General features: G+C 45.8%; 1 protein-coding gene and 1 long non-coding RNA gene across 2 annotated transcripts; one reads left to right on the forward strand and one right to left on the reverse strand.

Moving 5' to 3' along the window:
• The first annotated feature begins 1,433 nt into the window (after positions 1 to 1,433).
• On the forward strand, positions 1,434 to 11,717 carry LOC123114041 (uncharacterized). Its single transcript, XR_006456387.1, has 4 exons — positions 1,434 to 3,102; positions 3,236 to 3,483; positions 4,084 to 4,261; positions 11,494 to 11,717. It is a non-coding gene; the product is annotated as an uncharacterized lncRNA (long non-coding RNA).
• Positions 4,716 to 12,951, reverse strand: LOC123114040 (DNA-directed RNA polymerase II subunit RPB1). Its single transcript, XM_044535397.1, has 14 exons — positions 12,704 to 12,951; positions 11,520 to 11,792; positions 10,702 to 11,007; positions 10,460 to 10,618; positions 10,182 to 10,343; positions 9,870 to 10,090; positions 9,639 to 9,780; positions 9,192 to 9,527; positions 8,819 to 9,105; positions 8,472 to 8,730; positions 5,266 to 8,384; positions 5,110 to 5,184; positions 4,945 to 5,004; positions 4,716 to 4,854 (listed from the first exon to the last, which is right to left on the reverse strand). Exons 1-14 carry the CDS (start codon positions 12,785 to 12,787, stop codon positions 4,779 to 4,781), a joined length of 5,559 nt encoding a protein of 1,852 aa, XP_044391332.1. The 5' UTR covers positions 12,788 to 12,951; the 3' UTR covers positions 4,716 to 4,778.
• Positions 12,952 to 25,133: the final 12,182 nt, after the last annotated feature.

The following is a 25,133-nucleotide window of genomic DNA, read 5'->3' on the forward strand; positions in this document are numbered from 1 at the left end:
GGAGAATCAAATTTGTGCTTGCACAAGAAATGCAACTTTGCTTTTCGTGTAACCACATGCCGTGTTTTTCCTTTTTTCGAAAAGTAAAAACCGAAAAGTAAAAAAAAACATATATAAAGAACAAAAAAAAACATGTTCCCGCGGATGCACCCAACAGGCGGCACGGGATGGTAACCAGACGCACGACGTGCGCGCTAGGGTGCTCCCATGGTGCCCGATGGCAAGGCCCCCGCAATGGGTGCCCGTCAGCTAGTTAGTCCCCAGATCCACTAAATATGGGCCTTTGTTGAAAAAGCTATGGGCCTTATGATCCATTCACAATAAGCCCCAATCTTGAATTATTACAATAGCTAGCCCGCTGCGTTTCCGTGTTGTATAGCTTCAAACAGCGAAGATAGCATCCGCTATTGTGTCCGCAATAGCGCTAGCGCAATAGCGTCCGCTATCACTCAAATTAAATGTCCTTACCTTTTTGTTAATGATTTAGAAATATACACAATAATCTAGTGTTTTCATAAATCCGCTACGTGGACATAACGTCCGCAATATCGCCCGCTATCTGCATTCCGCTATGCGGACCCCAATACGCTACCAGCCCACTATCCGTTATTTAAAACCAGGCTGCCGTCATGCTCGCCGAGTGCCAGAGTTGCCGCAGGAGTGGACACCTTCTACCGACAATCCTATACCGCATGCCGGTCGCCCGCAAGCGACCTGGTGCGCACCCCCTCGCGTGCTGGGCGTTTGTAAGGGCCGACACGTTTTCTGATTAATTTCCTTTTATTTTTTCTTTCTTTTTATTTTTCATTTTTTATTTTTTCTTTTCCTTTTTTCTTTCTCTTTTCTTCTTCTTTACTTTTCCACATTTTTTGTGAATTTTCTTTTCAAATCCGCGAACATTTTTTGTTCATCGAATTCAAAAAATATTCATCAATGTAAAAAAGTTCAAGAATTCAAAAAATATTCATGGATTTCAATTTTTTGTTCATTGGGTTTAAAAAATCTTCATCAAAATTCAAAATTTATTCATCGAATTAAACAAATGTTCATCAAAATGAAAATATGTTCATTGAATTCAAAATGTATACATCTATTTTTCAAAAAAATATTATTAAATACAAATATTGTTCATCAAGTTCATAAAATTTCAGTGAATTCAAAATTTGTTCATCAGATACAAAAAAATGTTCGTCATTGTTAAAAAATGCTCACAAAAATGTTCACCGAAATAAAGAAAAATCATAAATTTTTTATTCTTTTGGAATCGTGAACATTTTCTAATTCAAAATTCACAAGTTTTTGAAATTTTAGAAGCTTTTTGTAGTCCTGAATTATTTTAACATGGAATAAAACAAAAACAAAAAACGAAAAGGAAAAGAGGGGAGTCTGACCCTGTCGCCGCCGTCCTCCTCTCCGCGCCCGCTCCCTCCGCCTCCTCTCTCTCACCACGCTCTCCCGCCGCCGCGCTCCACTCCCTCCTCGCCGCGCGCGCACTCCCATGCTCTTACCCCCGCCTCCCTCGCTCCTCCTCTCCCTCCCGGAGTGCCACCGCCTCCCGCCCCCCTCCGCCCGCCTCCTCCCCAGGCTTCTTTCGCGCCCCTGCTCTTCCCCCGCCCAGGCAGCCGGATTCCTCCGCGCCGGTCACCTCTCCGTTCAACCCCCTCTTGGCCGCGCTCGCCCGCGTCCTCTACCTCCCTGGCACGACCCAGCTCTTTGCCTCCATGCGCAACGCCGCCGTCCGGCCCGACGTTGCCTGGTATGGCATGCTTGCCAACGGGCTCTGCAAAGCCGGCCGCGCGCAGGGCGCTCGATGAAATGTCCGGCCCAAACTCGCGTGTCATTCATGCTGAACGCGGTCGTGGGTGCTCCTGTTCCTCAAGGAGAAAAGAACAGCTTGGCCTGAAGCCAGCGGCAATGCCGTGAACTACAGGCTACAGCACTCTGCTTGGGGATTTCCTCCACAATAACAATGTGTGGGTTTAGCCATGGATTGGGTTTGTTCCATCAGATGGTGGATGGAGGGCACTCACAGTCATGCATTCTCCCATGATATCGGGATTGACGCAAGCAGGGCGGTTGAAGGAGGCTTGCTCCATGGTTTCGCCGATGAAGAAAGGAGGGATTCAGCTGGATGCAAAGGCGTGAGAGGTTACAGAGGCTTATAAGTGCTTGGTGTACACTTACAATACTTTGTTGTCTGATATGTGCAAATTAGGACATTTCTCGGCTGTGGATGAGTTATTGGGGAAGATGATGGTTGTCGGTCTTCTGAGGTCACCTTTGGTACTCAGCCCCAACACAGTGATATACAATACTTTGATTAACTTTGTCTGCAAGAGCGGGGATACTAATTCACCCATTGAACTATTTGATAAGATGAGGGAGAAGCATGTTCACCTGCAATGCATTGTTGAAGGGATTTCAGGATAAGAAGATACTAGAAAAGGCTTTTGAACTGATGGACCAGATGAGGGAAGATAGGTGCACACCTGATAAAGTAACCATGGATGCTCACATAGAATGGCTACGTGTCATCAGTGAAACAGACAGATTAAAGCGTTTTTTGCAGCTAAGGGAGCATATGTAACAACATGCTTAAGAAGTATCATGCATCTGTCATGTTGCTCACAAAATGAAGACAATGATCCTGAATAATTCTTCAGATTACTTAGAAGCTGCAACACAATTGTATCCTATTCCTAGCTGACCTTATATAGGAGATGCTGTTGTGATCAGAATTATCTGCAATCTGCAATCATAGCCTGTATTAAAACCCAATTTCTATTAAATCTACAGTTGCTATAGGTACAGATTTCCATGCAATCTCATATAACACGTATTGTGAGTTCTGCTTAGTTTGTTTGTAGTCTGGTGTTGTAGTTGTGAGTCATGTGACTGCAGAATGCAGAAAGTATATATTTCAAGTCCTAATACCACTAGTTCTTGACAAGTAGTAGTGGAATGCAGAAAATATGGGCATGCTAGGATTAAAATCTTTAAAGTTCTGTCTGCAATGGCTATGTTGACCTTACCTTTGAAGAAACATTATGCCTGGTGTGGTAGGAGGCTTTTGAAATGTTAAGCTTCAGAGATTCTTAGCAGGTAATATGGTCCAGCTCCAATGTTTCAACTTGTTGGTAGTTTGTAGAACTTCTTTATTTGGCTACCCATTAGTACTATGCACTACTGTTGGTAAAAAAAAATGTTGCTGATCCCATTTTTTTTTCTTTTGCAGTACAAAACAAAAAATGAGCCTAAACTTTGCAGCCTTGCAGGACTGTACAAGGATTGGTTAAGATGACTCTAAATAAACCATTTTCTAGTTAGAACATTGCTGTTGATTTGGAGGAATTGCTGCTCTGTTCACTGTCTGTCGTGCTTGCTTGCCAATTTTGTGTGTTTTTGATACCTGTGGTCAATCTTAACTAAATGTAGTAGAGAGAAGGTTTAAATGCAGCGTCAACCGCACATCATGATGAAGAGGTAATTTTGAATTCAGTTCCACCTCGTCAGTTTGAGATTTTTTTGACAAATGTATGTAAACAAATATTAAACCTGTGTAACATAACCACCACCAGAAACTTTTGGACAACTTTATGTATGATCAGGTCTACTTTAACACATCCGAGTTCTTAATGTATGGTGACTTTAAGGCATCTGAAAGTATAACTTTCGTACAATCATGAAACTAAGCAGGCAATCAAGAATTTCTTTTAATCTAGCAACGAATTTTCCAGTGCAGTGCTCTGTTCTGTAAGAATGTACTTCTGGTACAAGCAAGACAGTCAGTAAAAGGTGAAGCATGCAAAACAAAGACCCACATGGACATCTAATTTAGATTATTACTCCCTCCGTCCCATAATGTAAGACGTTTTTTGACTCTAGTGTAGTGTCAAAAAACGTCTTACATTATGGGACGGAGGGAGTATTATCTAAATATCGTAACTACGGGAATGTCAAAAGGCATAATAGCCTCTCCCATGATATGAATGCATCTGCCGATAACACGTCTTACAAATTACAGTAGCATAGCTCTGTGTATATGTGTATGATTTGAATTTTCTATCTTATGTTCTGATGCAGCAAATGCAGTCGATGGATGTAATTTTCTGGGGCATCAAAAAGTGAGTTAACTCAGCGTATGTCAGGTATAGATTGGACAAGAAGCAGCGGCTGCCGGTGCTGCCCTTTTTGTCAGTTGATGACAGCCATATACGCTGACTTGCTCCTGCAAGTTGTTTCTGCTAACGCTGGAAGGAAGGTACCATTTTTTTCTTGCAAGAGTACCTGACACCGATGTACTCCCTCCGTCCCAAAATTCTTGTCTTAGATTTGTCTAAATACGGATGTATCAAGTCACGTTTTAGTATTAAATACATCCATATCTAGACTAATCTAAGACAAGAATTTTGAGATGGAGGGAGTATTCAACAACTAAGTTAATGCAGCAACGGATGATTCGGTGTCTTAGCATTAACTCACTTCGTTACTGCATTAGCTTTGACAAATAAGAAGGCTGGGCTCCAATGGGAACATTAGCATTGAATTCTGTCGAGAGAACACATCATTACAGACTTGCCTATTCTGAACAGCCCAGGAGTGTCCACCGAGTCACTCATAGTAACATGGATCGTACATAAACACTAGCGGAATGCTGCATTTAGCAGTGCAGCGAAATAATAGGCTTGTTTCAGAGACATACAATGAAATAAGAATAGGTTAGTGTGTCAGTGTGTGGTTCTGCATCAGCCAGCAGCCATTTTCACGAGCCAGTGGCTTCAAGGAGCACTCTTGTTGTCGTCCTTGTCACTAGTTTGTGGCTTGGTGGATGGCGGGGAGTAGCTTGTGCTGGGGCTGCACGATGAAAGTTGCAATTGTCAAATGAGAAAATGGTGCACTTCCATCAGTCATGGGCAGATGAGAGATTAACTTGATGCACATTACCTGTAATTGGGGGAAGTTAGGCTGTAATCTGGGCTAGGTCCTCCAGAGGCAGTGCATGGGCTGCAACACTCAGGCAATGCGTTAGGAAACCCATGTCTTGATTGTCACAATAACAGCATACTTGTAAGTTAAAACAAGGATGATGATCAATTGGAATGGGCTCACCTTGTCGGGCTGTATGATGGACTTGGTTGTGCAGCATATGATGGTGAGGTGGGCGAGTAAGTCGGTGAAGCAAGGCTGCGGAAATAGAGATGTAAGCAAGCTAAACATAGACATGCATGTATTAACAGATGCCTAAGCTATGAACAGAATGAATACCTGTAGTTTGTAGGAAGCTGACTGTACGGACTCATCATCATTGGGCTGCTTGGAGAATAAGCACTCGAAGGACTGTAAGAGGGCGATGTAGGACTGTATGAAGGCGAAGTTGGGCTGTAGCTCGGTGACGTAGGGCTGTATGAAGGTGAAGTTGGGCTGTATGCAGGGGATGTAGGGCTATAGTTCGGCGAAGTAGGGCTGCACGAGGGCGATGTCGGGCTGTAACGAGGCGAAGTAGGGCTGTATGAATGCGAAGTGGGGCTGTATGATGGCGATGTTGGGTTATAATATGGCGACGTCGGGCTGTATGAAAAAGATGCCGGGCTATAAACTGGCGATGTTGGGTTATAAGATGGCGACGTCGGGCTGTATGCATGAGATGTTGGGCTATAAGATGGCGACGTCGGGCTGTATGCATGAGATGTTGGGCTATAAGATGGCGACGTTGGGCTGTATGGTAGAGATGTCCGGCTATAAACAGGCGACGTCGGGCTGTATTCAAGAGATGTCGGGCTATAAACTGGCGACGTCGGGCTGTATTGAAGAGATGTTGGTCTCAAAACTGGCGATGCTGGACTATAAACTGGCGATTCTGGACTATAGATGGGCGATATGGGGCTGTAGCTCAGAGATGTGGGGGTATAAATAGGAGATAGTGGTGAGTATACTGGAGAGACGGGACTGTAGCCATGTCCTCCTGGCCCAGAGGATGTGCTGTAGTTTGATGGGACGGGTGAGAAAGCCATACCCCCAACATATGGTGAGAACTGAAGAGCATGATCTGTAACGGGGGAAGCCCGGGAATTTGGACTCGGCACCGGTGACATCATTCTGGAGATGGGTGAAGGTGCTGGTGTCATGCCATAGTCCAGGCCATCAACAAAACTCGGGAGTTGAAGCTCAATGGCCTGCTCCAGCATCTTGTCATTCAGGTACAACTCACAGCCTCCTGTGCCAATAGGAGCAAGCTGGCCAAGCATAATGTTCTCTGTGACGCCTCTCAGGTGATCGGATTCTGCATACATGGCAGCATCAAGCAAGATATCCACCGTTTCTTCAAAAGAACATCTCATGAGAGGCCCCGTGTCATTACGGTTTATGCCGTGCCTAGTAATAGCCATCAGGTGACCTCTGTATGTCATGGTATCACAGAGAATGGCCAGATGCCTGTAGTTCACATAAGACCCATCAAAAGATATCACCGCCCTCAGCTCATCCAAGAGAGACCTGCGGACAGCCTCGATCCCAAGAACCTCAATCACTTCGATCAGATGGTTACTCGTTGTCCTCGTAGCGTCAACATCCTCATGGCACATCACGGCCAAGAGGTTTACACCTTCTGTATCAAGCATCCACTCTTTGTTCTTATCTTTGTTATCTGATTTTTGAGTGAAACCATCATTTTCATCGAATTTATTCACCTTCCTCTCTTTAATGAAGACCTTGTTAATATCTGGAATGCCTCCAAGGGTCATCTCAGTCAACATGTTGCTCTCAATCTTCTTAAGGAAGACATCATCATCCTCATCCTGTTTTGGAGCTTCGTCATCGTTTTTAATGCGGATACGAAGGATGAGCTTATCCGCGTTATCATCGTTGAATATGCATGACAAGTCGTCATCAAATTCATGTTTGATCTTCTCTGCAATTTCAGCCATGCTCAACCTCTTATCGACCATCATCTCACGGTTCAGTTCGATACGCAGTAGCCAAGGAGACAGCTTATCCGGGTCAATATCCTCATCAGGCATTTCATAATATGACTTGACAAATTCCACATCCTCTTCAATGGTGGTTCCTAGAGGATCAGGATCATACCATATCTCGGTGGCATGGGTCACGCTACGTAGCGTAGTGTACTCCAAGGCACACTGGACATTCTTGGCCAATTCTTTCTTCTTGCTCACCTCAGGCTTTAGGAAAACAGACAGCGACGGGGTCTTTATCTTCTTGGCGACGTTAATAATCTCCCTTAACCTGGGGACGCCAAGGGTGACATTCTTGGCACTAACACCAGCATAATGGAAAGTATTCAGCGTCATCTGAGTTGCTGGTTCTCCAATGGACTGTGCAGCTACGCATCCAATCATCTCGCCAGGAGCTACCAAAGACTGGTGGAATCTCGATTCTATCTCACCGATGACCCATTCAAAAGATTCCCTTGTGAGCCTGTATTCTTTCAAGACCCTCTTGCTAGCAAATGTGCTACGGAGCAGGATATTGAAGAGCAGAGTAGAGTTCTTCTGAGCCTCAGTGCTCATGGCATCATCGCCGTGGACAACCTTGAGTCTTTCTTGCAACTTATCCATTGCTTCCACAATTTCCATAGGGTGCATGTCAGAAGGTCTTCTCAAGTCAATCTTGAAAGTCTTTTGAGCATTCCAGATAAGCCGCTTGAGGTTGACAGGCATAGGCCATGTAATGTCGCCAGTTGTGGCAATTTCAGTCCCAAGCTGTAATCTGTCAGCTTCTAATTTCTGAAACTCTGCCTCAAACACAAGTCTGATATCAGGAACTGTCTTCAAAACATCAGCATCTTCAGGCGACATGTAAGTGGGCCTCCAGTTCTCATCATCCAGTTCATAACGAAATACATTGTCAAACTCTGCCCTTTTCATCCCGAGGGAGTCCAATTTCTGTGGTTCAATCCAAACAGCGTCCATGCCATCTTCTCCATACAAGAACTGAATGACATCACCCAGGGAGTTTCTCACGGTACCATCGTATTTCACCATGATGTCCTCCATGGCCTTCACGAGCCTCCGCTGAATATATCCAGTCTCGGAAGTTTTCACAGCAGTATCAATCAAACCTTCTCTACCACCCATAGCATGGAAGAAGAATTCCTCTGGTGTCAGGCCTCGAAGGTAAGAGTTTTTCACGAACCCACGGCTTTCAGGACTGTCGTCATTTTGCGTGAAGTGGGGCAATGTACGACCAGCAAAACCAAATGGGATCCTCTTGCCTTCAACATTCTGCTGTCCGACACAAGCGGTCATTTGCGAAATATTAATGAAACTGCCTTTTGAGCCTGCAGTGACCATAGCTTTCAGATTGTTGCTCTCAGACAAACTCTGCTGAGCACTACTCCCAGAATCATCACGAGCCTTGTTAAGAACCTAACATGGAAAATAGATATGTCATAACAAGTCTACCAAAAAAACTGATTGATGGAAGAACCAAAAAGGGACATTCAGCAGTAGTACCTGATTCACTTTATTTTCAAATGATTCCATCATTGTGCGTCCTGGCTCAGGTTCCAACTTGTTGTCACGCGCTTCCTTGATAAGCTCAGTCACATCATCCTGAGCTTTCGATATTGTGTCACTAATCTTCTTCATTGTACCTGCATCTGCAATCGTATCCCCGATTCCGATACTGAAACCATGTTGCAGAAGCCAGTAGTTGACCAGCCACTGTGTATGACCCAAGAACTTGCGCGCGGCATCGGGCCCTACCTCTTCCCTGCAAACAGTTAAACCAAAGTTATTATTTAGCAGAGGAGAACATGTGTACTAAAAAGAGAAACTGTAATGCGACGTTTATAACTTACCAAATAACATGAATAAGACTTCCCATTGATGTCCCAAGTGTTTTTTTGCAAAGTATACCAGACAGAAGCTCTCCCTTCTCTATCCGGACCACAGTATCACCGGGAGTAATAAATCTGCTTTCTCCTTCATCATGCCAGGCTGAAAATCTAATTAAATTGATTCGCTTGGGGATAATCAAGTTAAAAACTTGTTTGCCAGTCCAAATCGGTCTTGGTTTCAAAATGGCAGGGGCAGGGACCTTCCCATCAAAATCTTCCCACCACATTAAGATGTTCATAAATACATCCTGGCAGAAATTTCACAACATTAATGTACAAAACTACACAAGCAATACAATATAGAAGGTGTTTAAGGAGAGTATTGTTAGTCCACCTTTTCAATGAGAGTGTCCCTTTTGGTAATTTTTCGACAGCCAAGAAGTGTGTCCTGGACAATACCCATAACAGGTCTATTTGCTTGAGGTGAGACAATACACTTTGGCACCATCATCAACTCTAAAACCTCAGCTCTGGCCTCAAATGACTGGGGAACATGCATATTCATTTCATCCCCATCAAAATCTGCATTGTATGGTGACGTGACAGACAAGTTGAGGCGGAAAGTTGAGTAGGGCATGATTTTAATGCGATGCCCCATGATAGACATTTTGTGGAGACTGGGTTGCCGGTTGAACAGAACAAAATCTCCATCAATGAGATGCCTTTCCACCTGGGATCAGAAGTCAAGCACAAAACAGGTGAGGCTAAATCAAAGGGCAATTTTTGTAAGTCGCCATTAAAACAGTAGGTAGATGCTGTAACAATGGCTACTGTTACTGACCTTGTAACCCAGTTCCAAATGCTGATCACTACTTTTTTTTACATAGCGAAGATCCAGCCTCTGGCCGTCTTCCCTGATAATGTACTTGGCACCTGTCTTTCCTGGGGGAGGGTGAGGCCCATTTTCTACTAGTTCTTTCAACCTGGTATAATCAGATCAGATTTAGACACGACTTATCAAATATCAATGCAACAACGGTGATTACGTAAGAATGGCAAATAAACAGTGTACCTCTCGATGTTATATGGAGTAACAGTTTCTGGGTATGTTAGATTCAAAGCAATACTCCATGGCACCCCCAATTCATCAATGTTGATATTTGGGTCTGGTGTAATGACGGTACGGGCTGAAAAATCAACTCGCTTCCCCATCAAGTTTCCTCTAACCCGGCCTTCTTTTGCTTTCAGCCTGCTGCAGATTGACTTAATAGGCCTTCCAGAACGCTGAGTGGCCTGAATATTTCGACAAAAGCTAATCAGGTCAACTACTTGTCCATTAGTGATTAATTATTATGGAAAGTGCACTTATAGACCGATTACTCACCCGTGGCTGTCCTGGAAGATCATTGTCAAAGTATGTCGCAATGTGAAACTGCAACAACTGAGCAAACTCTGTTATAATGTGGGCTGGGACTCCATTTCTCTCTTGCCTCCTCAGATTCTCATTATGCCGAATTATCATTGCTAATTGATGAGTCAAATCATCCTGTGGAAACGGCAAGATAAACAAACAGTGAGTGAAAGGGTGTCATCTGCCATGTGAACCAACCAACCATTGTATTCATAGTAATTATTTTAGTAGTAGTGGCCTAGGGGGCTAACCTCACTTCTGGAGGAAGTGTCCATCATGACAGATGGTCTCACAGGCGGCGGAGGAATCGGAAGGACTTGCAGTATCATCCAATCAGGCCGTGCGTATTTAGGGTCCAGGCCCAACAAAAGGCAGTCCTCGTCGCTTATACGCTTGAGAACATTAAGAACCTGCCCCAACAAATTTAACATGATGCGGTTCTTATAACCTAGTAGTTTACTGATTTGAGTAATAAAGATAATAATGTAAATACCCTGTCGGCAGAGAGAATTTGCTTCCGCTCCACAGGTTCAGGGAGTTGATCTTGATCGACATTCTTCTTGTTTGTTGCTTTAAACTCTGCAACCATCTTCATACCATCGACCGTGATCTTTGGCTGCTGAGCACCACAGCCACCTCTTTTCTTCTTCACTGGTTCATCGCTGTCCATCTGATCCTGACCCTCAAGATCATCCTCACCCGCAGCACAAACCTTTTTGCCCTTGCAAGCCTCCTGAATTTTTCGCAGTCTATTTTTTGGGTTCTTGATTCTGAGAGCCTGCCTGAACTTGCCATCGTTCTGCAAGAGATATCACTGACTGGTAAATAACATATATGCCAGGATCAAGGGAGGCACACAACCATATGTAGATGGCCCGCCCTATGACATTGCTTAATTAGCAGCTAGTAACATGCAAGAACAACCTTTTCAGAATTCATTCACGAGGAAACTGTAAAGTTGCTTGCAATTAATTATGCTCCATGGTTCTGATTATTTTACCAAAGACAATAATAGATGAAATATATATATATATATATATATATATATATATATATATATATATATATATATATATATATATATATATATATATATATATATGCATCATCAATGCATTCTTCTTTTGTGTTGTACCAATAGCATGTTGAGTGAACAGTTGCAGAATTGAATGGACAAACATAAATATAGCTAGTGAATGGTGAGAACTAAGATTGATATGATTTCAGTTTAGCTAGATGATGATATGCACCGACCAACAATTAACCTGGTAAACTTAATGCGCAGGTACACGTCTTAAAAGGAAAGGAGACCTCATCATCGGCATCGGCGAGGATCTTGGAGCAGTTGAAGCAGACGCAGCGCATGATGGAGAGCACGGTCTTGATGAAGCCGATGTGGAACATGGGCTTTGCGAGCTCGAGGTGGCCGAAGTGGCCCGGGCACTCGGCCATCCCGGCCATGCATGTCTCGCACTTGGTCCTCCGGTCAATGGTGCCCAGGCGAGGGTCGCTCAAGCCACCAGGCTTGGGCTTCCCCTTCTCCATGGTCTCTGCATGCTCTATCACCGCCACTGACATTTGTCTCTGCAAACAGGAAAGCAACACGTACAAAATCCATCAAATTCCATCCTAACATTAATGTCACTCCATCATTAATGCACAAGGTCAATGGTCATTTAAACTAATATGTACTCCCTTCGTTCTAAAAACAGAAGTTGTCCCAAATTATATGCTTATCTATTGAAGTCAAACTCTGCCAACTTTGACCAAGTTTATAGAAATTTTTATCAGTGAAATATAATTTGATATGTTATGTATTTGGTAAATAATTTTCTCTATAAACTCGGTCAAATTTTGTGAAGGCCAACCTTTGTGAAAACCAGCGCGCACTATATCATGGTACAAAGTGTGCATTAATTTTTCTAGAAGTCATTTTTTCTGTGTTTGACTGAGTTTGTAGCAAAATATACCAATAGCATCCGTCTACTGATTTTGTTCTCTATATAAATTTGGTAATGGTTAGAAAACTTTGGTCAAATCAGTACACTGTTTTGAAATTGACATACTGGTAAACCTTGCAAAAAAAAAAAAACCGCAAAACAAAACTGTGCAAACTGCTACCAAACCGCCAAGCTCAGAGTTAAACGAATTGATCAGCAAAACGTTCGCCGGCGACTCAACCAAACAACAATCATGGGTTCTTCAAAAGTTTGAGCTAAATATTAATGTTCAACTTCATCTTGTGTGTTGTCAGATCGATCAAAGCCGGCGGCCGGTTTAGCTAGTTGGCTAGCTACGGATTAATCAAAGCTAGCAACAAGCAGCAGGCGGCCCCATCATAGTTCGTAGACGTTCATCCGAGTTAGCCCCAAACGACGCAAACCAAACCCGGCCCGCTCGAGTTAGTTGCTACTTCCGACTCCACGCTAAAGCGGAGGAGAGAAGAGAAACGAAACAGAGCAAAGCAAGGCGGCGGGGGGCAGGCGAGGCATTACGATCTCGTCGGGGCTGAGGATGCCGAACTGCACCAGCTGCACCTTGGCCGTCTCCGCCGGCGAGTACGCGAACCGCGCGTCCATCGTCGCTCAGCTTTCAACTTTTCTCGATGGAGGCTAAAATCGATCGATCGGTCTCGCCGAAAGAGCGATTTTCAACTTTTCACTTTTTTCGAGGCTAAAATCGATCGATCGATCTCGCCGAACGAGCGGGATCGAGATCGGATCTCCTCCGCGAGAGAGGAGAGACGTTGCGTTTGAGAAAGAGGGGAGGGGGCGTGCGGTGGGGGTTTATTTATAGGCGTAGCGTGCGCCGGACGGGCTAGCGTGAGCGGGACCCCTCGCCGAGGCGGTTCGGCGTACGGATTCGTGGCCGGGTGGGAAAGCCGGTGCGGTTAAAGTGGACCCAGGTGCGGGCAGGGAGTGAGAGCGAACCGCCTATGGTGGGGGCACGCGCGACGTTGGATGCGCTGGGGACGGTGGAGATGGAGATGTGGATGTAGATGAGAGTTCCGGGTGTGTTTCCCCGCCAGGTCGACACGGAAAGACCAGCAGCGCCAATCGTTACGAGTAGGTAGGAGTCGAGGCCGCGCGAATACTCTCTGTTTTTTTTTCTTTGGAAGACCATCGCGACGACTTTACTAATTGACGATAATAGGGCCTGCCGTACACGACGCGGAATTTTTGAACATGCGGCCACGCGCAGCCCATATCCAGGACGTTCGCCTGTGCGTCGCGATGACTACTTTTAATAGGCCATCTGGAAATACCTCACTTTATACGGTCGTGATGTAGGCCAGGGCTGCATTTAATGTCGGGCCAAGCGACGCCCAACTAATCAAATAATTGCTTTGGACGCTGGGTGGACATAATTGAGCCGTTGCCCAAGTTCGGTTCTCGCAGTGCGCATCTCGTCTTTCCGTCGACCGTGGACAAACAGAGCAAGGTGTGGAGATGGGTTCTGCACAGACGAAGAGCGGCATCGGTTGCACAGCACACCCACGGCATGCTTCTCTCGCGTTTAGCAAGTACTCCCTTCGTTCCTAAATATTTGTCTTTTTAGAATTTTAAATGGACTACCATATATGGATGTATATAGATACATTTTAGAGTGTAGATTCACTCATTTTGTTTCGTATGTAGTCACTTGTTGAAATCTTTAGAAAGACAAATATTTAGGAACGGAGGGAGTAGGAAAAATCCAGCGCTGTCGTCGTCGTCTTCTAACTGCGGCACACCCGTAAGCATCTCTCCGAATTTCTTTGTTGCGAGAGACACGCAGCTAGGAGGCCGTTGCGTTGATGGATCATCAATGGATTGTTGGGTGCATTTACATTTTGCAGGGGCAGCTGGCGTATTCACTCTTCTGTTGTGTCTTTAATATGTGCATCACACATGGGGAGGACATATCTATAATGCTCGAATGAATCCTGGACCGCGGAGGGTGGTGGAAACCTAGGAACGAACGTGTATACGAGTTCCCCGAAAACCTAGGAACCTCCTGACAGGCGATTAGGGTTTCGAGGGGGAAAAGCGGTGCACGTCCGATCTCGATCGATGGGGCGCGTCGGGAACAACGCCAAGATGGTCTCGTCCGGCGATGGCAAGGAGAAGGCAGGCGCCCTCTCGCCACGGACGGCAAGGGCGTGGCTGGAGGAGGCGATGGGCAAGCTGGATCTGACGAAAGAGGAGGCCACGCCGTTAGTGATTGATGATGTTGATGAGGATGTACCGACGAAGTGGTCACTGGCGGGGAAAGTTTGACATCATCACACGTTCCATATCCAAACGATCTGCAACGCTCTTCGTCCTGCTTGGGGGAACCCTAAAGGTCTGATCTTCATGCCGGCGGGGGAAAATATCTTCGTGGCGGAATTCGCCACCAAACGTGATCGCGGTCGCATGTGGGATGGCAGCCCATGGCATATCAGTAAACACGCTGTCATCTTATATGAGTTCTCCGACTGCATGAAGCCATCTGAACTACAATTTGATAGGTTGCAGTTGTGGGCTAGGGTTCCCAACCTGCCTTTAAATCTCAGGAACGAGAAGCGGGGGCTGGCAGTGGCAAAATAGATTGACAAGAATGCTCAATCCGTGCAATTTGACCCAATGGGAGGATTTCTGAGGACGCGAGTCACAATTGATGTCAGTAAGCCTTTGCGAAGGTGGATGCTCATAGACTCAGCGGCTAGAGGCGGTTGTGATTGGTATGACATACAATATGAAAACGTCCCGAACTTCTGCTTTTCGTGTGGCCGTCTAGGTCAGTCGGACCTACTTTGTCCAACGCCGGGGACTAGAGACGAGAATGGTGATCTCCCCTTCAAAATTAGTCTTCGTGCATCGGAAGACAAAAAGAGATCTCCTTCAAATGAGAATTCGGGAGCGAGTCAGACTAATACAAAACCAGGAGGCGGAAAGGAAGTACCTGAATCCAGCTCCACACGAGATGGAAACCCAGAGGTCACCTCGCCTAAGAAGAAGCATACTAATTCTAATGGAAAGAACAAGAGGAAATGTGGTCCTTCGAATCAGGTTTACAGGAAAGTAATTATCCCCTTGCTCACAGCAGAACCGCATGTGGACAACCAGAATGCCTTAATCTAGCATGATCCTGTGCAAGCAAGTGGAGATGATATTATTGGGGACGCAGAAGAGGAGCGTGTGCCAAAAAAGAAGAGAGATACACCAACAACTTCAGAGAACTCGGCAGGTGCTGCTAGTCAGCCCTGCCCGTCGCAATGAGCTGTTTGAGCTGGAACTGCCGGGGGCTTGGGAACCCCGAGGCAGTTCGAGAGCTTCGCAATGTGGTGAAGCAAGAAGGGTCCGAGCTGGTTTTTGTTATGGAGACAAAGATCAGAGGCAAACGAGTGGAGGATTTGCGGCACACCCTAGGGTTTGCAGGCAGTTTTGCGGTGGACAGTGACGGCCTAAGCAGTGGTGTAGGGCTGTTCTGGTCTAAAGAAGTGGATGTTGAACTTAAGTCGTATAGTAAGAGTCACATAGATGTTTTGGTCCAGGATGGTGTACCGGGCTCAAATGCATGGAGGCTGACGGGGTTTTATGGAGCGCTGAGAGCAGCAGATCGTCACCACAGCTGGCGCTTCCTAAGAACACTACATACTATTCCTCATGCTGCATGGATGTGTATTGGTGACTTCAACGAAACTCTGTATCAAGACGAGCACTTCAGCTGATCAGCTCGCCCTGAGAGGCAAATGAGAGAGTTTCGGGAAGCTACCAATGAGTGTGCTCTCCAAGATTTGGAGTGGACGGGTGTTGCATACACTTGGGACAACCGCCAACCAGGGGACGCAAATGTTAAAGCAAGGATTGACCGGGCCTTTGCCAATGAGGAGTTTAGGCAGAGGTATGATCATACGTAGGTTCGGCATGTGTGTGCGGTGGAGTCTGATCATTGCTTCGTCGTTGTGGAGTTCAGAAATCATGCTTTCACACAGAGGCCGAGCGGAGCCAAGCAGTTCCGTTATGAGAACGTGTGGCAGTCACATCAGGATTACGAGTACTTAATTGCACAAACCTGGCGGGAGCAGAACCGCGATTGTGGACTGTAGGGCATCATGGATTCGTTGTGAGCATTACAGCGCCAGATGGAACCTTGGGGAGCCCTAGAGTTTGGTAGCTTAACAAGAACAATCCACAAACTTCAGAGACGGCTGGATAAGCTGCATCAATGTTCAGTGGGACGAGGCCCATCAGATGAGGAGAGGAGTATAATGAAGCGACTCAGAGATGCTATGAGACTCGAAGAAGTCTAGTTGAGGCAGCGGTCCCGAGTTCCGTGGTTACATGATGGTGATTGGAACACGGCTTATTTTCAAGCACAAGCAAGACAGAGAAAGCGCATTAACCGGATAGTTGACCTGAGAAGAGAGGATGGCTCTACTTGTGCAAATGAAGAGGAGGACAAGGCAAAAATTCAAGCTTTTTATCAGTCATTATATACAATGCAAGGTGTGGGCGACACCGAAGCGTTATTATCGCATGTTCCAAACCGGGTTACACCAAAGATGAACGAGCTTTTGTGTAAACCGTACGGATCATCCGGAGTTCAGAGAGCATTATTTCAAATGGCGCCCTCGAAGGCACCGGGAGTGGACGGTTTCACGGCGGGTTTTTTCCAGCGCCATTGGCAGTTGCTCAAAGACGATGTAACCCAAGCGGTGTTGGTTTTCTCAACGGAGGTGAACTCCCAGTGGGGCTCAACGACACGTCCATCACCTTGATACCCAAGGTACGTCACCCCCAGAGTATCTCATAGTATCGTCCTATATCACTTTGTCCCATGCTTTACAAGATGGCAGTTAAGGTTATTGCCAACAGATTACGCATGTGTTTGGATGATATTATAAGTGAGGAACATAGTGCTTTCGTCCCAGGTCGGTTGATCACTGACAATGTGGTTGTAGCATTTGAAAGTGTTCATACTATGAGGCGACGGAAGAAAGGAAAGAACTACACTTGTGCAGTTAAACTTGACATGATGAAGGCTTATAACAGAGTAGAGTGGCATTTCTTGGAAGCAATGCTCTTAAAATTGGGATTCGATGCTAATCTAGTAAGATTGATCATGAAGTGTGTTACATCTGTGCGGTTCTTTATACGTGTGAATGGAGAGCTGCAGCCTTATTTCAACCCTTCTGGAGGTCTTCGGCAGGGGTGCCCGGTATCCCCCTACTTGTTTCTGTTATGTGCTGAAGGCCTCACGGCGCTCCTGAAGTCCTATGGTACTTCTATTGATAGAGGCATTAGAGTGAATTTCAGAGCACCTCGGGTGAGTCATCTTTTGTTCACAGATGACAGTCTCATTTTCATCAAGGCGAATGTGGAAAGTGCAACTAGAGATCTTACAAATATACAGTGATGCAACCATCCAGAGTGTAAACAGGAGCAAGAGATCCATCTTTTTCAGTCCTAATACACCTGCAGATGTTAGGCAGGTTCTGAAGCAACTCGTTGGGGTGCAAGTGGAAGCTTTTTCAGAGCGCTATCTCGGTTTACCGACCGCTGTGGGCAAGATAGACAGTGAAACTTTTGAATATATAGGAGACCGGGCTCGAGGCAGCATGCAAGGCTGGGCGGAGCGACTATTTGCTTGTGCAGGGAGAGAGACACTACTGAAATCCATTGTGCAAGCGATTCTGACGTTCAGTATGAGTTGTTTCCTCTTAACAAAAAAGGTGTGGAAGGGGTTAACGTCGAATATGGCAAAGTTTTGGTGGGGGAGCTCCATTGATCGGAAATCCCTCCACTGGATAGCTTGGGACAAATTGGCTACACCTAAATGTAAAGGAGGAATGGGTTTTCGAGATTTTCGGTTATTTAACCTTCACTAGTAGAAAAACCCCTATTAGTCTCGGTTGGTGAGGGCCTTTTGTCCCGGTTCTTGAACCGGGACTAAAGGGTCGTTACTAATGCCCTAGACCTTTAGTCCCGGTTCTAACACGAACTGGGACAGATGGGCCTCCACGTGGCCGGTGCACCGAGCCATGGCAGGAGGGCCTTTGGTCCCGGTTGGTGGCACCAACCGGGACCAAAAGGCATCCACGCGTCAGCATTTCAGTGGTTGGGGTTTTTGTTTTTTTTGAAAGGGGTTGGGGGTTGGGGGTTTTGGGGGGTTAATTTAGGTGTTTCATATATTGTGTTAGCTAGCTAATTAATAGAGAGAAGTGTCCTCTCTTATGTCCGTGCTTGATCGACGCTGCGTACTGTACATAGAGAGGCCCTCGACACACTAGCTAGTAAGAAAATGAAGGGAACCATTAAGTACAGAAGTTCGTCATGCATACAGAGAGAAGTGATCGATCGACCTCTCCTTCTCCGAGAGATTGGTCGAACAACAAGTTTTCGTATTATCTATCTGACGCTACTGGCTACATACATATACAATATGTAAGATCTCTTACAACCCCCTAGCATTTGAAATCAACTTCCACATGGTATTCTCCGGCTTTATTGATGACGTGGTCAAGAAAGAATCCCGCCAATTCCTCTTGAATTGCTTTCATGCGATCTTGTTCTAGGAGTTCATTCCGCATCTGCCACGTCTAATTTGAAGAAGGGGGTTAATACATATATGAATGAAACTCAACAGAAATGATAGTGTAATAAAATGAAATTGTGAATATTATTGCTTACGCAGTTCATATTGTCTTTTAGAGTAGCCCCGCTTATTTTTTAAAGTTGCGTTGTAGATGAACTCGCACACGTAGTATCCACAGAAATGATTCCCTTCTTCCTGCCACAAGCACTTTACGAGAAATAGAGGTTAATCAAACTGATAATGAAGCATTATAAATGGCATTGATGAAAGTATAGCTATAGAATCAACGGGAGATGCGCGCAACTAGCTAGCTAGTAGTACTTACTTTCGGGTATGTGTAGCTCCTTCGGCAGTCCCGGAGCTTCTGCGGTGAACTGTTTCCAAACACTGCAAGACAAAGAAAATAATTATTATTACTTGAGATATCAGGAAATGAACAAAAAGTTGTCGACATGGTGCGATAATGATCGATTGGACTTACTTGTTGAGCAATTTAGTCATGTCCGCATAGGTTTTGGGATCTTTTCGTCTCGAGTCTAAGACGGTTACTACTCCCCGCTCAAGCTTAATCTCCAGAAGAACATAGTGGAAGCTGCGCACGCATGCATAACTCATCAATTACATTACTATAACGTCGCTCGAGTAATAAGGGAAACCGAATATGCACACGACAATAACACTCACTTGAAGTTGTAAGGAAAGAGTATTAAATCTTTGTTTTGATTTTTGATCAACGATTGTAGCAAGTTGTCCTCGGCCTCTTCGGCGTGCATTTTAACCAGAAATTCATCTATGATATTTGTGTTAATGAACCCAATATTATACATTTCTTGTTTTTTGCACTCGACGATCTTCAATCTGCATAATATAGTGAGGATAATTAATTATAAATACATGCAATGAAAGAGCTGAGCTATATATAGAGACTTAATGACAGAAATAGTACTTACAGACAGTAGCAAAAGACCATTAATTTATCGAGGGCCTTTTGATTGAAGAACTCGAAGAACTCCTCAAATGGAACAGTCAGCAGATCAGTTCCAACGAGGTCGTGCACCTCTTTAATTCTCATATACAAAGTATTCGTCCCCCCAGACTCTCTGCACGTTTTCATGTACCAATTACGGAATCTTTGCATCATCGTTGTTAGAGATTTTTCGTCTTTGACGAGAGGCTTCCCGTACTCGTATCTGTGTTCGTCCACCTCCAAGAAATCAAAATGTACATCATCAGGCAGGTAATCTCCAAGATTGTTATAACCGGGCACCGTCCCCGGAGCATTAGCGAGATGTCGCTAGACACATTGAGCGGGGGGCACGATTGCTTTGCTTGTTCGCCGAGCTGGGCAATTTTTTCCCAGCTGCTCGTCTTTTAACCTTTGATCACTGACAGTACTTCCCGACCGGTTAGCTTCGAGATATGTCTTTGCAGTAATGCGCTCATAGTTGTTTTTCGGCGAAGACTTTGGTGGTTTCCTCAGGGCATCGATAGTGCGCTTTGCTTTCACCGGATCTACCTTCTCCTCCGGAGGTGGATGTCTCTTTGCTTTCAACCCTTCAAAGAAGTCTGTCACTTCGGTCTGCACGATCTTCGCATTTTCCTCCTCGGTCCTCTCGTACGGTAACTTCTCTAGAGGCTTGAGATAAGGACCGTATCTATATTGCCTCCCGCCTCTGCTGGCTGTACTGCTAGACGCCGGAGCAGACGGAGCGGCTGCATCGTCTGTCTTCTTTCATGCTTGCTTACGAGGTGGAGGAGAAGGACTACGACACGCCGGAGCAGCCAGGGCGGCGGTGGGTCTCTTCCGCCCTTGCTGGCGAGGCGGAGAAGGAGGAGGCTGCTGGCTGCTCGGGCGCGTCGGCGCAGGCGGAGTGCCTCCACGCGCCGGAGAAGGAGGCCGAGTGCCCTGATCGTCACTCGCTGGAGGAGGAGGCGGTAGAGGAGGCGGAGTGCCCTGACTCGCCGAGGAGGAGGCGTCCAGTTCGGAAGCTTGATGAACTCCTTCCGCCATAGGCATGGAGTCTTCAGAGTAGAACCCAGCCGAGTCTCCCCTTCATCGGTAGGGTGGTCAAGCTGGAGGTCCTCAAATCCCTCCGTTATTTCGTCCACCCTCACCCTAGCATATCCTTCTGGAATCGGACGACAGTGAAAAGTTGCACCGGGTTCAGAAGGTCGAACTTGGCGACAGCCGCCTTGACTTTTAAGTTCTGCCATTGCGTCATAAGTAGGCAATTTTGAGACTCCATGATAAAATCCACGGGGTAGCTAGCAGGAGCCGTCAAGACATGCTCTGGCTGAAGCAGCTCGGTGGAAGCCACGCTGCTTCTCCGTTGAGATGGCGGGCTAGCTTCGGGGGAAGCTTCGGCAGGTCGTTTCCTGCGATCTGCTTCTCGTTCCTCTAGCCCTTGTACCCTTGTGTGCAGCGCATACAGTTGGCTATGCTCCACTTTCTTCCTCCTCTCATGGCATTTGTAACCGCCTGCGTCCGGAAAACCAACCTTCCACGGAATGGAGCCTGGCGTGCCTCGTGTCCGTCCAGGGTGCTCAGGATTCCCAAGGGCCATTGTGAGCACGTCCTTCTCCCTGTCTGGAACGAACGTCCCTTGCTGCGCTGCATCGATATAGTGCTGAAGCCTGTTGACTGGTATTTTCAGTTGCTCATCCGTCCAACGACACTTCCCTGATACAGGGTCCAAGGTTCCACCAGCCCCGAAGAACCAAGTCCGGCAACGGCCTGGCCAGTTCATTGTCTCTGGTTCGATCCCTTTATCAAGCTGATCATTCTCAGCCTTGGACCACTTAGGCCGGGCTTTGAGGTAGCCACCTGACCCCGTGCGATGGTGAAACTTCTTCTTCGTAGCATTTTGCTTGTTTGTCGCCGACATCTTCTTACTCTTTTCTGATGTCTTGTGGGCCACAAATGCGAGCCGATGATCTCTGATCTTCTCATATTTGCCGATGAATTCTGGTGTCTCTTCTTTGTCGACAAACTTGTTTAGCTCTTTCCTCCACCTCCTGAATAGGCCTGCCATCTTCTTAAGAGCACAAGACTTGATTAATTGCTCTATAACTGGCTTCTACGGATCCTCCTCTGGCGGTAGGGTGAAATTTGCCTTCAGCTCAGTCCAAAGATCATCTTTCTGCATATCATTGACATAAGACACCTCAGGGTCTTCCTCCTTAGGCTTATACCATTGGTAGATGCTGATTGGGATCTTGTGCCTAACAAGAACCCCGCACTGAGTAGCAAATGCATTCTTTGTCCAGATGGGTTCAATCGGTTCGCCGTCGCGCGCGATTGCTGTGATCTCAAACCTTTCATCCGAGGTCAACTTTTTCTTCGGGCCTCGTCTCCTTACCGAAGTTGTGCTCGATCCGGAGGGCTAGAAAAAAGAAGAAAGACGAGAGTTAATTAATATGTGTACATATACCAAAATAATGAATGCATCAATTAGTTAGTCAGCACAGGCTTAACTAATATATATACCTGGCCAGACTCGGTTCGGTCACCGGAGCCGTCATCACGGTCTCCTTCTTGCGCCGTCATTGGGTCACCAGAGCCGTCCTCATGGTCTCCTTCTTGCACCGGCATTGGGTCAAAGGAGCCATCATAATAGCCTGCTTCTTCACCCTGTCCTTCCAGACCATCGGCGTCGTTCAGAAACGATAAGACGGCATCACTTCCATGTGCGATTATCTCCCCCAACATCGCTTCTGTTGCTTCATCTCGGGGGGTGTCCATAGTTTCTACAAATATTTACAACATGGCAATTATTATTCAAACATGACATATATGGATATATTAGTGGCAAACATAGAACTAGCTAGCTAATCACAGTAAGGAATCATATTAATTAGTGGCCTCAACGCTGCTTCTCTAGGGTTTGGGGTGGCCTCGACAATGCTTCAAGGGGGTAATATCGACAATGACGAGGTACATACATGGGAAAATAATGTTATCGGGGAGGGGTATATCAACCCCCCCATGTGTTGAAGTTATCGGGAGGGGGTATATCAACCCCCCCACGTGTTGAAGTTATCGGAGGGGTTTATATCGACAACGACGACATACGTACATGGGAAAATAATATTATCAGGGAGGGGGTATATCGACCCCCCCACGTGTTGAAGTTATCGGGAGGGGGTATATCGACCCCCCACACGTGTTGAAGTTATCGGGAGGGGTTTATATCGACAACAACTACATATGTACATGGGAAAATAATAGTAACGAGGAGGGGGTATATCGACCCCCCCACATGTTGAAGTTATCGGGAGGGGGTATATCGACCCCCCTCGTGTTGAAGTTATTGGGAGGGGGTATATCAACCCCCCCACGTGTTGAAGTTATCGGGAGTTTATTATATTGACACGACATACGTACATGGGAAAATAATATTATCGGGGAGGGGGTATATCGACCCCCCCTCGTGTTGAAGTTATCGGGAGGGGTATATGGACGAGGACATACCCGATAAAACATAAGAAAACGAAGAAGAAATAAAAAGAGGAGAAGAAGAAAGGAATGAAGGAGAAGATCGAAGAAAAAAAAAAGGAGAAAAAAAAGAGGAGAAGAAGAAAGGAATAGAGGAGAAGAATTTTCTATTTTTTCTTCTTCTCTTCTATTCCTTTCTTCTTCTCCTCTTCTTTTTATTCTTTTTTCCTCTTCTTATTTATTTCTCCTCTTCTTCCTCTCCTCTTCTTCTCCTTTCTTCCTCTTCTTATTTTCCTTTCTCCTTCTCGGTCTATGCACGATAGAAAATTCTGAAAAAATACATCTATGATCCCTCATACATACATACATACAAAAAATACATCTAAAAAAATACATATATGATCCCTTATACATACATACATACAAAAAACATCTGAAAACAGCATATAAGAACATCTAAAAATATACATATATGATCCCTCACACATACATACCTACATCTAAATTTCTTTTATGAACAACTAAAAACATCTGAAAACAACATATAAGAACATCTAAAAACATCTAAACAAATAGCATATATATATATATATATATATATATATATATATATATATATATATATATATATATATATATATATAAAACAAAAAAAGAAAGCTAGGGGCCGGGCAGAGGGGCATGGTGGCGGCAGCGGCGCCGGCGGGGCAGGGCAAGGGCGCAGGTGCGCGAGGCAGGGCAGGGGCGCGAGGCAGGTGCTCACAGGGGGTGGTGGGGCACGGCGGGCGGCGTCGGGGCAGGCGCAGGGGCGTGGGGAGCGGCACCGGCGTCGGGGCAGATGGCGTCGAGGGCGTCGGCGGCGCAGGGGCGCAGGGAGCGGCACCGGCGTCGGGGCAGATGGCGTCGAGGGCGTCGGCGACGACGAAGTTGAGCAGCCTGACGGCGGCGGCGACGGCGACGGCGGTGACGCGGACCAGCCTGACGGCGTCGGGGCAGGATCAGCGGTGACGACAACAAGGAGCAGGGGGCGTCGGGCGGAGAAAGTGATGGATTTTGGAGAAACTGCTAAGTCCTGCTTATATACACAGCGCACTGGTCCCGGTTCGTGGCACAAACCGGGACGAATGCCCCCTTTGGTCCCGGTTCGTGCCACCAACCGGGACCAAAGGCCAGTTTTTGGCAGCCCAAAGGGCGGGAAGTGGCGGCCTTTGGTCCCGGTTGGTGGCACCAACCGGGACTAAAGGGGGGCATTGGTACCGGTTGGTAGCACCAACCGGGACTAATGCACCCCTTTATTCCCGGTTGGTGCCACCAACCGGGACCAATGGGCCTTGCTCAACGGCGTGGTGGTGGGAGCTTAGTCCCACCTTGCTAGCTGAGAGAGAGACGCATCTGTTTATAAGGTGCGATGCACCAACCCTCTCGAGCTCCTCTCTAAAGCAGGCTTTCGGGCCTAATCTGTCTCTATGTGCGTGTGGGCCTACTGGGCTTACTACGGGCATGAATCATGGCCCGTTATTGGGTTTCTAGTCGTATTCATGCCGTGGGGGCCCAGTAGGAGGCACTTTTTTTGTTTTTTTGTTTTCTTTACTTATTGTTGCTATTTTTATTTTTTTCCAGTTTTTTTGTTTTGTTTTCTGCATTATTTATTTTCTTTTCTTTTTTGCTTTATTTTTTAATTCTTTTTTGCTTTTAGTTTTAGAAAAATTATAAACTTTCTGTTAGTGTCATTAGTTTTCAAATTTGAATACACTTTTTTTGTTTTTTGCTTTCTTTCTTGCTTTATTTATTTTATTTTGTTTCTACTTACAACAAAATACTTATTGTTGCTATTTTTATTTTTTTCCAGTTTTTTTGTTTTGTTTTCTGCATTATTTATTTTCTTTTGTTTTTTGCTTTATTTTTTAATTCTTTTTTGCTTTTAGTTT

This window comes from Triticum aestivum, chromosome 5B (genome assembly GCF_018294505.1).
Source record: "Triticum aestivum cultivar Chinese Spring chromosome 5B, IWGSC CS RefSeq v2.1, whole genome shotgun sequence".
Taxonomy (NCBI): Eukaryota; Viridiplantae; Streptophyta; class Magnoliopsida; order Poales; family Poaceae; genus Triticum; species Triticum aestivum.

What these genes read in the sequence shown, in the direction of transcription:
- LOC123114040 (XM_044535397.1), bottom strand. Translation starts at nt 12,787, where the DNA reads ATGGACGCGCGGTTCGCGTACTCGCCGGCGGAGACGGCCAAGGTGCAG. An exon ending in TCGCCGATGCCGATGATGAG is followed by an intron (nt 11,008 to 11,519) that starts GTCTCCTTTCCT and finishes TATCTCTTGCAG; the next exon opens with AACGATGGCAAGTTCAGGCA. An exon ending in ATCTTCCAGGACAGCCACGG is followed by an intron (nt 10,091 to 10,181) that starts GTGAGTAATCGG and finishes CGAAATATTCAG; the next exon opens with GCCACTCAGCGTTCTGGAAG.